The sequence below is a fragment of the Ctenocephalides felis genome, unplaced genomic scaffold (assembly GCF_003426905.1).
Source record: "Ctenocephalides felis isolate EL2017-DRISC unplaced genomic scaffold, ASM342690v1 CF-g0.4_SCAFFOLD_00845, whole genome shotgun sequence".
NCBI lineage: Eukaryota > Metazoa > Arthropoda > Insecta > Siphonaptera > Pulicidae > Ctenocephalides > Ctenocephalides felis.
Genome location: NW_020536999.1, coordinates 47,761,447 through 47,777,276, shown reverse-complemented (window position 1 = coordinate 47,777,276; position 15,830 = coordinate 47,761,447). Strand labels below are relative to the sequence as shown.

The window sequence follows — 15,830 nt, the reverse complement described above, 5'->3', positions numbered from 1 at the left end:
GTAAGTATTTAATATTATTTATTAATGGTTTTCCATGTATTAACAAAATTGCTTTCAATTTCATTTACAATAAATTGAAATATGATCAAAATAATTTAAATTGAATTTTATAAAATCAAATTCATAGAATTACCTGAAGATTTCCAAGGCTATAAATTACTCACTCATGTGCTGGCAGAATTCACATAGATTTTTTGGAACTATTTTTCACTTCTATAACTGTACGCCTCTGAAATTTTAAAATCAATTTAAAGATCAAATTTAACATTAAACTTAAACCTATATGAAAATAATAATAAATTTTTATACAGGTTTAATTAATAATATTAATTGAACCTCTATAAAAATATTAATTTAATATACAAAATTTATAAAACATGTACATTATAGATAAATAACACATTAAAATATTACTCAAAAAATATTTTAACACAGTTTAATTAATATAAGTTTCGAAAATAATAAAAATGTTAATTTTATTATTAAATCTATGAAAATCCTCCACTGGTACAAACGCTGGATAGTAATTCTAATTTATGTAGAGTATCAGATCAAATAAGAAGAGTAATATAATTACTATACGATCGTAGTTAATATAACGACAGATGTCTGACATTTTCAGATATTGCAGGAAACTGAAAGTTGATCGTTTTTTCTAGAAATTGTAAAATATAGTACAATATATGATATAATATGCGATATTGCGTAAATATATGCATTATAATTACAAACTTGGGTATCGGATACATAAAATGTCTTATTACATTGAAACCGATATATATATATATATATATATATATATATTATATATATGTGTGTGTGTGTGTATATATAAACATAAGTCAATTTAATAATAAAACATTTACATAATTGTTTTTACAAAAAGTGATCGCACAACCAACAGACCAGAAAATGAAGCAAGATCCTCATTTGGATTGCATGCTTCAAGTAAGATGATATGATATTTAAGAAACAAATGAGAATTTAGAAAAACTAATAGAAAAGATTCTCATTATGAATATTTGAATTGGTTTCTATTCAAACCAGTCAAGTATAAGTCCTACTAAATCACTAAAAACGACTAAGATTTAAAATTTGTAGAAATATATGTAAATGTTTGAGGTAATTAAAAATTTTGATTGAGAAAATTGTAAACACATACTAAAATTTGGTTGAAAATTGTAAATACCAAAAAAATATAAGATCTAATAGGTATTAGTAATAGTAATAATACCGAGTTCACAATTCATTTATTTCAATTCAATCCTAAGCAAAATTAATAATATTTCAAACTGTTGCAAAAGAATACTTATTCATGGTTTATTCTTAACTTAACATTTTTATAATAGGTCTTTGCCTAGGTCTAAAAGTACCTACAGAAGGAGAATTCATTTATAATTTAAATTTGTTAAAAAAAATAATGAACTAATCAAGAAAATGTGCCAGAAATAAAATCAATAAATAATGAATTTAGTATTTTAGTACAAAAATATAATCATAACTAGACTACAGAATATAGTATTGCTTTAAAAATCTTAAGGTAATAATATCCATTTTATTTAAAATTCAATTTAAATTAATTTAATTATATTTTAATTTAATTTAAGCCAACTTTAGCCAATCTATAAAAATCGGTTTATAGACTATATAAATACAACTATTACAACTGAATATTTATTTAATAATTTGTAGCTAAATTACAAGTTTTGTTCAGAATTCATTTAGAAGTCTTGATGTAGAAAAAGTCTTGTGCTACAAGATCCATTTTCCAAAAAATAGGCCAATAATACCAATAAACTATGATATATGAATCTAATCATTACTGAAACCACATAATATTTTGGGATATTTTATATAGAATATTTAATCAATGATTTGTAGCTAAATTATGAGTTTTATTCAGTATTTATTTATAAGTCTTTTAAATGTTTGATGTTGCAAATTACTTGTGAGCTACATCAACTAGATCCATTTTCCAAAAAAGTAGGCCAATAATAATACCAATTATCAATAATATATAAATCTAACCATTGTAGAAGCCACATCAAATGGGATATTTCATATAAAATAATTATTTATTACTTTGTAGCTAAGTTACAAGTTTTCATCAGTACCTATTTAAAAGTCTTTTAAAACTTTGATCTTGTAAAAGACTCGTGAGCTACATCAAATTCATCAATTTTCCAAGCTAATAGGCCAATAACATGGCCTATTTTCTTAGATAATTTATGAATCTAACCATTACAGAAGCCTCATAAAATGTGATCTGTATCATTTTCACTTAGTTCATAAAAATAGTAATGATATCACGAAGCAATCTTATGCCCTTGTAATAAATAAACGAAAGGCTTCTAGACTGTCGAAGCGGATAGATGACATCCTGTTTTTGATGGAAATCTAAATAAGAAATCTCAGTAAGTGTTTCACTAGAAATTGAGGAATTTCGAGAACAAAGCCAAAAGCAATTATATTATGACACATTCGTATAATACACCTATTTTTGGTAGAGAATCTGGGAAACAGTCATTAAACGCCTTGAAGGTTATTTATTTAATAAACCTAAAAGCTTAAATCACGAGAATGTAATAATAGCACTTAACCAGAAATAGTATTTCAAACATAAATTTTCGAATATTACACATTTATACAATAATATAAAATGAAAATTGTTAATAACAACAGATGCTCATGAGGCGAATTTGAAGAATTTGAGCAGAATCTGATATTAGAAGTAAAAAATACATATCTTAAAGATCCAAATTTTTTAAGTCGAATATATAAATTAGATATTAAAAAAATAATTTATTTCTAGCTTACTCTATTCACAAAACATTAAAGTATATTTCTTACAAGAATGTAAAATTAGTGTGAGTGTAATATTTTTAATTAAGCAAATAATAATTTACTTTTACAATACAGAATATTATAAAATTAAAAATTTATGTAAATTGTGTAAATGACTAATGTTAAACAAAAAGCCAAATCAATTTATATGTTATATTATATTAAAAAAAATTACCTAGTTTAAAGTAACATCTCTAGAAAATTATTGCATATATTATTATTAATTCAATAAAAGTATTTAAAGATTCAATGTGTTCTTGTAATTGTGTGTTTAATTTAATGTGTTTAACGCAAAATTAATATTGCTTTCTACATTATGTTAATATTCATTCTACATTATGTTAATATATATTTATAATTCTTGATTTCTTATGAATTGTTTAATTCATATTGATTATCTAACTGTTTATTAAATTATTTTGATCAAAGATTCTTAAAAAGGATACATTTCACTACCCAAAAACGTAAAAAAAAATATTTTTAAGTGAATGGCATCGTGCACTTAAGGCAAATTGCTGGAACTTCCCGTACCAAAAATTAATTTTTATAAAAACTTTGAAAAAAATGAGTTTTGAAAAATTTTAAATTTAAAAAAAAAATGGAAAAAAAAACTTTCGGAAAAAACTGTTTTTTTATTTTGATATATTTTGGAAATTCACACACACGCACATACATACACACTCACATCCATTTTTTCTAAGGTATGCCAAAATATTCGAAAACCTTTAAAACGTAAAGATATATAAAAATTTTCATTTTCAATTTTTTTGCGATTGCTATAGCTCACCCTACGGAAAGTTAATAAAATATTATTTTTTTTCGATAAAAGGTCACTTGCAGTAAAATAAAATCATGAATCTTCTATTTATTATTACACCTTATACCAAAAATAACTTGAAGGATAATGAGTTTTCCTATGCTGCTTGCAAACTAATCTAATATTGATTTTGGGAGAATTATTGAATTATTAGCTAACAATATTATAAATAAAAGTATTAGCAATATAATATAGGCTTCTAACAATAAAAAAGTTTATTTTCTAAACTAAGTATGAAGATAATGAAAAAATTACTTTATGATTAATCTATGCACCTATAATATATTTATTATAGAGTCTAAATCAGAGTGTTAACTAATGCGATCTGTAGAGTAATTGAAGATATAATTATCATATATATATATATATATATATATATATATATATATATATTCCACTCGAATCGTTAATACGATTTGAAATTACTATTACTGATAAGTACTGAGGCAATTATAACCATAAGTACTTTTCCATTGACAAGAGAAATGTAATGAGTTGGTGAACGTGAGCAAATGATTTTGTTTAATCACTCAGAGCGAACTCATAAAAATAATAAATAATCATTGTTAATGCTGATTCTATAAAAAAAACTATCGTTACTTTTTATTGAAGTAATTCATGATTGATAAGATTTTCTAAAACATGTAAAAACATATGTTATACATAATTTTTGTACGTGTTATTTTTACTAAAAGCATTTTAAAGAAGAAATGATCAAAGATGAAGAACAATATATGTTTCAAATTAGTTCAAGTACTTAAAAAGATGAAGTTTTCAAAAATTAAATATGGAAACCAAATATGGATCGAACAATTGAAAACCAATCACTCTCAAATCGATAATTATAATTTATCAGTTCTAATTAAAAATCTTAATTAATTTCATAGTTCATCCACATATCTAATCATTTTTCCTGATCAACCATGCATTTCATCGATAAACATCATACTCTTTACATAGCAATTTTCATATAAAATTATGTAAATAATTTCCCCACAAACACTTGCAATTAGTGCAAATTTTATCATTATAATAATGTTGAAATATAATTTTAGTTGATATATAATTTTAATTCATTCGAAATATTTTTTCATATTATAATAATTTAGTATGAAAAATACAGTAGTTTCTACGTCTCAGCAAAATGGATTTTCATTATATTTCCAAATTTCAAAAATGAAAATGCTTGCATATTTTCACGTTTCATAGATTTCTGAACATTTTGGCATACCTCAGAAAAAATAGATGTGTGTGTGTGTGTTTTGTGTGTCCGCAATTTTTTATCTACGTTTTCGGGCACACGGATCAACCGATTTGAATGGTTCAAAAAACATTCGATTCCTATTGACAGGGAGATGTGCTGATTAGTTTTTGGCGAAGGCAGGTCTAACAGTTACGGAGATACGGAGCAAAAGTGCAGAAAATAGAAACGGAGTATCCGATTTGAATGATTCAATTTGTAATGTCTGAGAGAAGTGGTGGAATTCGTCTTAGGCAAAGGCAGGTCCAGCCATTTCGAAGAAACAGAGCTGAATGAGCATAAAAATTGCAGTTTTTGAGAGAACTAAACATCCGATTTAAATTACTCAAAAAACTTTCTGCTTGTGTTGACAAAATAATTGCTTTGGAAAAAAAATATTGCAAAGCTAATTTTTTTGACAAAAAAAAATTATTTTGTATATCGAGAATAATTCAGGTTTTAATTTTAATTCTGGCTAAAGTTCTGAAGCTCACTAATATATTTTAAATAAATAATTTAAACTATTATATATCTTAAATAAATATTAGACAATGTTACAGTATTTATAATAATCTACTTAAAAATATTTAATATTTCTCGAACATTTTGTTATGGTATGGCAAGTTGCAGCAATTTGCCTTAAGACATGATGCCATAGACCACTAGTTTTTTCTGGTATCAAGGTAGTAGTAGATATCCCATCAGTTACCTTAAGCATTATTCTAGATAATTAAAAAATCTAACAACAACAAAAATGTGTTCAAAACAATATTGATCTACTAGTTAAAAAAAGTCAATATGTCCAGGTCAACCATATCTCTCTAGCTCAGATTTACAAGCCCAACAATATCTTAATTGAGCGACTGATTCATTAATAAGATTAATAAATTAAATTTTACGATTCCTAAGTTGACACATAATTTCTTATCCAAGTCTACTTTATGACTTTTTTACTAACAAAATGTTTTAAACCAGTTTCATTAATCGTCTGCCTGAAATTGAAGTGCCCGCGGTCATGTCCAAGATCAGGTGTCAAGAAAATTACTTCGGATCACTTTCAGTGCTCGATTTGAGCATGTCACGTTCTATATAATCGCTTGTTATATTGAAAACGGAATCAATATTTATAAACGACGATTAGCCCAAAGGCGGATTAGAAATTATGAAGCAATTTTCTGATTGTTATTATATGGAGTGCAGCTCCGAGCTGAGATGAATAATTAGAATGAATTATACCTGGCGGATGAATTGCATTAGGAATAAATCAATATGATAAATGTCTTATTTCATTTGTATGTAGGTAGTTAACAGTTTTTAACAAGAATATTTTTTAATTGAGAAATTAAACAAATACGAGAATTATCTATTAATAAATTTCTCAATTTTTAATAAATTATTATATTATACATTAAGAGTATTTAAACTAATCAAATGTAGATACCTTTTTCAAAAATAGATTTTATCTCCGGAAGATATTACAGTACACTTTGTTTTTTAAGGACTAACGCATAATATGTGAGACAAACTACATATTTTGCTTGCAAAAAATTCGAAATGAGTAAAATTAAATATAGAAAATCAATATATTTGAAATTATAACTCTGAACTAATATTCACAGCAGAATTATTTGATTTTTATATATAGTAACAAGTATCTATAAGTATTGTAGTATTTTAAATATAGTATGTTAAATAAATTGATAAAATAGTTAAAACTTATTCAAGTTGGATTTATCAAGTGACTTACTTAATATATACATTGTTTTTTGTAAAATATACACTCACTTTAAAGTTGAAAATACCCTGAATATGAAAATTGGTAAAATTTTCATACATACTCGTATACTATAGGTTTATCTTACTCATATATTTGAGCTGAATGCGAAACAAACCAATTCCATTTAGTGTTCATATTAATTATAATACTATTTTAATCTAAATATACCAAACTAGTGGGATGTATGTCAACGTGCCTAAAGGCAAATTGCTGGAACTTTCCGTACCGTAACGAAATGTTCGAGGAATATTAAATGATTTAGCTAGATTATAACTAATTTTTATGTAACTATTTTCTAAAAATTTGCAACATTTATATAGAATAATAACTAAATAGCAACGTGATTTGGTAAAATTTTCATACATGTACTATAGGTTTATCTTACTCATATTTTTGAGCTGAATGTGTTTAATAATGCAAAACAAACCAATTCCATTTAGTGTTCATATTAATTACTATTTTAATCTAAATATACCAAACTAGTGGGATGTATGTCATCGTGTCTAAAGGCAAATTGCTGGAACTTCCCGTACCGTAACGAAATGTTCGAGGAATATTAAATGATTTCAAATAGACTATTATAAATAAATACTTTAACATTGTCTAATATTTATAAGAAATATATAAACTTAATTGCAAAGTTGAAATTATTTGTTTAAAGTATATTAGAACTATAGTCAGAATTAAAAATATAATCTTAATTATTTTCGATATACAAAAAAAAATTTGAAAAAAATTTTTGATTTTTATTTCAAAATCAATTATTTTGTTAAGACACCAGAAAATTCTTCGAATCAATTAAATCGGACTCTTAGTTCTCTCAAAAACTGCCATTTTTTGCACATTTTGCTCCGTATCTTCGAAATGGCTAGGCCTGCCTTTGCCAAAAACTAACAAACACTTTTCCCAACCATTACTAATTGAATGTTTTTTTAGATCATTCAAATCGGATGCTCCGTTTTCTCAAAAACTCGATTTCTATTTTCTGCACTCATTGCTCTTTGTCTCCGTAACTGCTGGACCTGCCTTTGCCAAAAACTAATCAGCACATCTCCCTAATAATAGGAATCGAATGTTTTTCGAACCATTTAAATCGGTTGATCCGTGCACCCGAAAACGTGACCGAAAAATTATATCCATACATACATATACACATACACACACATCAATTTTTTCTGAGGTATGCCAAAATGTTCAGAAACCTTCAAAACGTCGAGAAATGTGGAAATTTTCAATTTCGATTTTCGGCCCATTACAATAACTTACCCTACGGGAAGTTAATAGTAGTATTTATATTAATTATTATTTCAATCCTAATATAGCAAACACAGCTAGAATTAGTTATAATGATCTAGTTCATATTTTATTGATCATTAAAATAAAATTGAATTAGAGATTTAGTGAAAGGTTTGTTCGCAGCAGCTCGTAATTTTCAGCTAGTACATGTTAATAAATAATTACATGATAATTGATGTATGAACAAGGCAATTAATTAATTAAATTATTGCTGTTCATTGTATGTATATTCGCTGTATAATAATACAATCAGCAATTTCTATCGGCAGTCGAATAAATAGTAACAATATGCCTGGGGCTGTATCGATGTTACCATTAAAATAACACGAAATAATAATAATACCTTCCGGTCTTACTCACGGGTTTTATTTTGTTCAATTGAAGACATCGTGATTAGTTTTTATGATTTTGTTTCATATGAAATTAGTGCATGCCAACGTTTGAACAAAATTAAGTAATTATCTTGATGTATTATAAATTATTAGTATTTTATAACATCAATAGTTACATTTATATATGGTATAGACATTGAATGACAATTGAATGAGAATTGTATTTAAACCAAGCTAAAAACAAACAAATATAGAATTCATGCGGTATTATTTTAAGCTAATTTAAAAGGATATCTTTGAGCTTAACAAACTCACTTATGTATGAATAATTTATTCGCTGTTCATCTAAGTTTATTCAATGTCTATTAGTAAATTGGTAGTAATTAACTAGTAACAGTTTACATAAAGATTCTCCTCCAATATAATCATTTACGCACAGTTTAACGGTTATCGATAATCCATTAAAAGGTATGCCCGGATATTAGATAATTGCAAGTAAATATCTTCCGCATCTTGTGCAGTCTTGTTCTGTAAATTATCTGTTGTTCATAAATTTTTGTAACTTTCATTTATAATCGAACATATTTTTTATACTTATATGACTAGACAAAACTGCGTCCAATAATTCGATCTTAGAAAGTGATCGAATAGAAGTTTAACAATATATTATTTATTAATATGCTTGATCGGTGTTAGTATATTATTTTAAATGCACCAAATCATGGCCGTTAAATTGTTATAATTGTTATATTTTATTTATTTATATTTATTAGCTATTTAAGCTTATAGATTTTAAGAGAGACAAATTTAAGTATATGTTTGATATTTACTATTGCATTTCTTTTTCAGATACTGCTTGCCCTGGCCACAGTAATTTTGGCAGAGGCCGATAAGAAAAGCGAAACGAAAACGAGCGAAAAGCCTTCCGAAACTCCGTCTGACATTAGAGACAAAAGAAATCTTGAGTATTCTCTGACTCTGCCACACTCGCACGTGGCATCGTATCGTCAGAAAGATGCAACACCCTCTCCACGACAAAATTCTGCAAGACTCTTAAGAAGGTCATGGTCGCCAAATGTAACGCCGCCGTACGCGGTTAAAATGGAACCATTACCCCATTATTCACAACGTGATCCTCTGTATGAATCGAGATATGCTGCTTTTGCTCCACCCATGGACCAATTTGGAGAAGGCAATCATTTGGACGCTCAGTACTTTGGTAACTCGATTCACGTCCCAAATAACAGGCCGCAGTATGGAGAAGGTGGTCACTACCCTCACTACTATGAAGCTCCTGAGCCAATCATTGAAATTATAATAAAAGAGTCGAATGAGACGTTACCCGCTCTACCTCAACCCGTTGTTCAGCAAACGAAGAAACAACGAGAACCCGTACAGGTCTTTTATGTAAAATATCAAAAAGATGCTCATAGCAAAGACGGAGTAAAGTACGATACGCCAATTCCGGCTTTAACGCCCCATCCACCAGTTGAGCGAGAGCATTACGAAGAAACCACGAGCGCCCCAGAGCATATACCAACTTTACCGCCACCACCTTCAACTACTTTGAGAACTATCATCCATCCAGATTCGGAAAGATTCCACAGCAATAGCGGCATTCATGTTAGTTTTGGTAATGAGCAAAAACCAAAAATTTTACATGAAGAACACGAAGAATCAGCTCCAGAACCGCGAGTCGTATTTCCACAACCACAACCTAAAGTTTTGTTACCAGAACCTACGTCCGCACGAGTGAAAACTCCATTTACAGCTTTTCAAAAAGCTCCATTGCGACCCGTTCTTCCTCCGCCTCCGCCGCACTTTATTAAACGCCAAGAACCATTAACTTATCAAACACAAAATTATCAGCATTTTCAACAAACATTTGATCATAAAACACAAAACTACAACACTTCTCAAATAGACAACAATTGCCATTACCTCAACCACCACCAAGTTTCAGAACACCTCATCAATTCCAAGGACCCGCATTGCCAAATTTCTACAATAATTTCGGTCCAAATCGCCCAGTGCCTCCAACCGGCGGCTTAAATTTCAGGCCTACACCACCTGGAAGTTTCCAAAGATTTACACCGCCTTCTCCTCTTCCGACACATCAACAGCTTCCCCATCAGAATCAAAGGGTGCCTTTCAATCGACCACGATTCAATCAGCCATTACAACAACAACCTTATCACACTATAAGCCAACAAAGATTAGAATTTGAACAAAGGCAACAAGAACAAAGATTGAAAGAGCAACGTGAACGAGAAGAATTTAGGTTAGCTGAAATAAGAAAAGAGCAACGGCAGCACGAACTAAGGCAGCAGGAAGCGTATAGAACACAAGAAGCACGACAACAAGAACTGAGACAAATTCAACTCAGAGAACATGAGCAAAAAGAACGAGAATTTAGAGAACAAGAAAGAAGACAGCAAGAGCAAAGGATTAGAGATTTGCAACGTGCACATGAGTTGAAAGTCCAACAAGATCAGCAACAATATGAACAGCGTCAAAGAGAACAAAGATTACAAGAACAACGTCAACATGAATTTAGAGTACAAGAACAACAACGCCAACAACAAGAATATCGCCAGCAACAAGAATTTACAAGTCAGCAACAGCATTTGAATCAAAGGCCTTTACCACCTACACCATCTCTACCTTTCCCAGGACCTTCACAGCGACCATCTATTCCACAAGTGAGTAATAGCCAACACCAAAATCTGCAAGGGCTCGAACAGCAACATCCACATATAATTCCAGCAGGAGGAGAACTCGTACAATCAATTCCTAAATTTGAACAGCACTTGTCTGTGCCATCTGATGTTCCAAACCCTCTACTTACACATGGTTTTCCATCAGTTCAGCCATCTGAACCAACGCAGCAATTGTCACAGCAATCATTTGTACAATCGCAAAGTATTTCACCTCATAACAGTAATAGAAATATTCCGTTGAGTCCAAATCAATTCAGACACCAAGTGCAACAACAATTTGATTACAACGCCATCAAAAACTACAACTCGCAGTCCTCAGTATTAGCACCGACACCACAAGCACAACCTGTCCAACCACTCCAGCAACAATTTGTCACTCCTCAGAGACGACCACAACAAGATGCTCCACTTTTTGTTACACCGCCAAGCAAATTATTTAATCAAGACAGCTTAGAGCAAAAAGATAACTCTTTGAGTATAAATAATTTCCAACATCAATTGCATAGACCTCAATTGTCATCAAACAGAGATACCATAAATCCAGTGATTCAATTAGAACCGAGAAGGCCTGTAAATTTAAATCAATTTGATGATCAATCATACGAGTCATATTTAAAGCATAGTTCGTTAGGTTCCCATCAACAATCAACAGCGCCTAGCCCTGTAACATCACGCACGACTAAATTTATAAGTTCAGTCAGCAGATCATATTCTACTACAGAACGAGCAACTACTAGCGCAACAACAACAACGCAAAAATCTGAACCTACAACATCGAAAAAGCCTTTGAATATTGAATTACCCGATGAAGTACCAGATGAGTTGCGTCAGCAATTATTATCATCTGGAATCCTAGATCATGCTTCTATTAGCGTCTTAGATTACGATAAAGTTGGAGATATACCAATAGAAGCTTTGCCTCCAGATCAATTAGCAAACTTCTACGGAGCAGGTGGTGCTGCACAAATTGCCAGTTCGAACCGAGTTCAAACCGTCGTCACCAAAGAAGGAAAGAAAATTCATGATCAAGATGAAATGGATGCCGATACAGAAGCGGAAGCATCGGAAATTATTAAAACTTACAGTGATTTGAAAAAACTCCATCCCAACAAAAAACAGAAAGTAGAAATGAAAGTTGTGCACTTTGACCCCAACACAAAAGAGGGACAATCACTCGCCGATAGTTACATACGAAAGGATGCAACATATTTAGATCCCGTAGATATAAACGATTCAAAATTCAATAAATATTTGCCACTAAAAGTAAATGGTGCCCAATTTCCAATTCCTGATGCCCCAGAACTTAAAGGCAGAATGATAACATCGGTCGTTGTATTAGCACCTGTAGATGCAGATTATTTACAGAAATCAGATAACGACGATGAGGAAAGTGGTAGATTTGAAAGAGCGATTCAAGGTGAAGAAGAAAGTGCTAGGTACTTAGCAGGAGAAGCTCTTAAGCAATTAGTTAAGAAACCCTCTCGCGAAAATTTCAAGCGCTGGCTGGACAAGGAGAGCGGTACTCCACTGGAGAACCAAGCTGTTGTCTTACTAGTTACCGGGTGAGTCATTTTGCAAATAAACTGGCGATGAATTGAATAAATCTAGGTCACATGTGTTACGGCCGAGACTAGCCCAAATCTTTGACATTCAAATATTTTGCATACCGCATTGTGTTAGAATAATATAATTATAAATTCATAACAGTTTTTTTCGTAAAAGACATATTCGAAATTTCATATTTGAGCATTTGATGTATATTCCTAACGGGTCACAGATTTTATTCCAATTATTTAGGTAGAACAGAAAAATTATATTTATTAAAAAAATACGAAATTAATTAGATATGATTATGATTTTGATTCCTTCATGAAAATAAATTCTTTTCATATTCAGTAGCATCTATAAAATTTATTATATAATTATTAATATATTAATATACTTAATTGAATTATCGAATATAAGTGAAAAGTTATTTTCACAAAATATATAAAAATAAAATAAAACATAATTAAAAATAACATAATAAAATCATAATAAGACACATTTGCATGCATTCATGGAACTATCAATTATAAATTGTAGTGAAAATATATATTAATTTTTAACGAGAGTTTGATATTTTTTTATACTTAATATTCCAAATTTCTTGAAAAAGAAATAAAAAAAATTCACTGCGAAGAAATGAATTTATAAATAATATTACCAATGCAACGAAGCACATTTTTCATTTATTTCAAACATATCTTTTTAAGTATGAAACTAGCTGTAAGTGGAATTCTGTCTTAAGGCAATTAATGCATCGTGCCTTAAGGCAAATTGCTGGAACTTCCTGTACCAAAAATCATTATTATTTTAAAAACGATTAACATTTTTGAAAAAAATTTACTTCGAAAAAATAAGATTTATGAGAAACTATAAATTGGACAAAAAATTACTTTTTTTTGAAAAAAAAAACTAAAAAAAAATGTTTTTTTTATTTTGACATAATTTGGAAAATCTGAACTATTTTTCAAAGCAAGCGTACTGCTTTAACTGCATAGAGACAAAATATAAAGCGCGTAAGCGCCGCGTCGCTGTCTAACGGAAAAAGATTGGTACGGAACCTATAAAAATGTAAACAAAATTTATACTTATTGTTAAAATCTCTATAAAATATCTGATAATTTGATGTGCATATGTCTAATGATCATTTTTGACCGCCAAATGGCATTTTTTTTTACTTTTATCATTAGATCTCCGAAACCGCTAGACCTGCCTTTATAAATTTTTGACCAATTTTTTATCTTGTCAATACAAGTAAAATGTTTTTTGAATTATTAAAATCGGACGCTTCGTTCTCTCAAAAATTTGATTTCTATTTTCTGCACTCTTTGCTCTTTATCTCCGTAACTGCTGGACCTGCCTTTGCCAAAAACTAATCAGCACATCTCCCTATCAATAAGAATCGAATGATTTTTTGAACCATTTAAATCAGTTGATCCGTGCGCCCGAAAACGTGGACGAAAAATTGTATCCATATATACATACACACACACATATTATTATCCATTATTTCTGAGGTATGTCAAAACGTTCAGAAACCTTCAAAACGTCGAGAAATGTAAAAATTTTCAATTTCGATTTTCGGTCCATTACAATAACTTACCCTACGGGAAGTTAATAACATAATAAAATTATAATAAGATACATTTGCATGCATTCATGAAACTATCAATTATAAATTGTGAATCTGCATATATATTAATTTTTTAGCGAGAGTTTTATTTTTTTCTAATTTTAGTATTCCAAATTTGTTGAAAATTTGATTTTACTTCGAAAAAATAAATTTATAAATAATATTACCAATGCAACGAAGCACATTTTACATTTATTTCACACATATCTTTTTGAGTATGAAATTATCAATCATATTCATAATATACTCTTTACATTCATTAATTAATTTAAAATTTGTTTTTGTATTCATTTATAGATATTTTAATATAGTTTTTTAATATTTCTTCATAGAACCGAAGAAAGTCACGGTGCTAAAGACAAAGAAATCTTCATGTACGATCTAGCCAGCAAGGCCGTCAGCAAACTGAACGGCGACATATCTAAATCGTTTGTGGAAGTAGCTGAGAGCAACGCAAAAAATCAAAGTATAGATTCACTACCAAAATTCGAGGAAGTCGATGAAGCAGTAGATGAAGATGAAGAAGACAGAGTAGCCGAAGGAAGTGAATTGCACGAAGTCCGAGTGCCATTTGAAAATCACGAAGGAGATCATGATTTAGATGTCGGATCATCAGATAGGTTCGAACAATTTGTGGACGTGTCGGGGATGAGTATAGACAGGCGAGATCCTTATGTGTCCCCTGAGGACTTGATTATGTCGCCGAGCGAACTGCACGCGGTTCCTAGCAGACAAGAGAACGTCGTCCTGATCAGTTCCGGCTACAGTAGGACTTCTGGCTCGCACTGACCCGCGGCTGTAAATTAGCAAATCGGCGAATGGTAAAATGATTTGAATAGACGCGATTAGTAAAACCATTAATAAATTGAGGCGATGGTAATGGTATATTTGTACATTGAACTAATAAATTAGTGACGGACTGGAAACATATCTTGCAGTATTATGATACTATGTAGGTTAGACATAAAAAAATCATCATTTCGAACTTTTTGAGCTTACTGAGTAATAAATTATGAAGTATAAAAAAATACTAAATAGTGTGATTCAAATATTTTCACATCAAACTGTTTAAATAACAAAAACAAATACCTTGATTATATTTGAAATATAAATTCAAGTATATACTTATACACATTCGTGTTCTCGATAGTAAGTATTTAGGAAAACAACAAGCTGGATGTTCCGTTGAAGAAAAATGTATTAAATCATCAAAAATATTTATAGTAAAAATTAACCCTTTCGACTCGGATGTCGCCGCTCCGGCGGCATAGTCATTTTACCGTTCTGTTCGGATGCCGCTCGTGTCGTCGCAAACTAAACTTACAATATTTTTTTTTTATTCTTTTGAAATTAATTCATTATTACATTCATTTATTGATAAATTTATTAATTTTATAAATAAATATATAACAAAATTAATTTATTAGCTTATGAGCCCCATAATTATTTGAGATATAAATTTTACTAGAGATGTTATTTTATATATATATATATAAATATTTATATATATACATATATACATTTAAATAGTTATGGAAATTTCTATTCGTGTCAGATGCTACAATTAACAATTGATTATTTCTCCATTTTTCACGATAGGCAATTTATTCAAGTTAAAAGAGATAA

General features: G+C 29.6%; 1 protein-coding gene across 1 annotated transcript; it reads left to right on the top strand.

Moving 5' to 3' along the window:
- The first annotated feature begins 912 nt into the window (after positions 1–912).
- On the top strand, positions 913–14,993 carry LOC113384566 (histone-lysine N-methyltransferase 2D). Its single transcript, XM_026622306.1, has 7 exons — positions 913–948; positions 9,156–9,498; positions 9,571–10,174; positions 10,231–12,588; positions 14,537–14,755; positions 14,825–14,866; positions 14,936–14,993. Exons 1-7 carry the CDS (start codon positions 913–915, stop codon positions 14,991–14,993), a joined length of 3,660 nt encoding a protein of 1,219 aa, XP_026478091.1.
- The last annotated feature ends 837 nt before the right edge of the window (positions 14,994–15,830 follow it).

Bases quoted from the DNA above. Each gene is read 5' to 3' on its own strand.
- LOC113384566 (XM_026622306.1), top strand. From the start codon at position 913: ATGAAGCAAGATCCTCATTTGGATTGCATGCTTCAA. The intron at 9,499-9,570 runs GCAATCATTTGG...AGTATGGAGAAG, and splicing joins CATGGACCAATTTGGAGAAG to GTGGTCACTACCCTCACTAC. The intron at 12,589-14,536 runs GTGAGTCATTTT...ATTTCTTCATAG, and splicing joins GTTGTCTTACTAGTTACCGG to AACCGAAGAAAGTCACGGTG.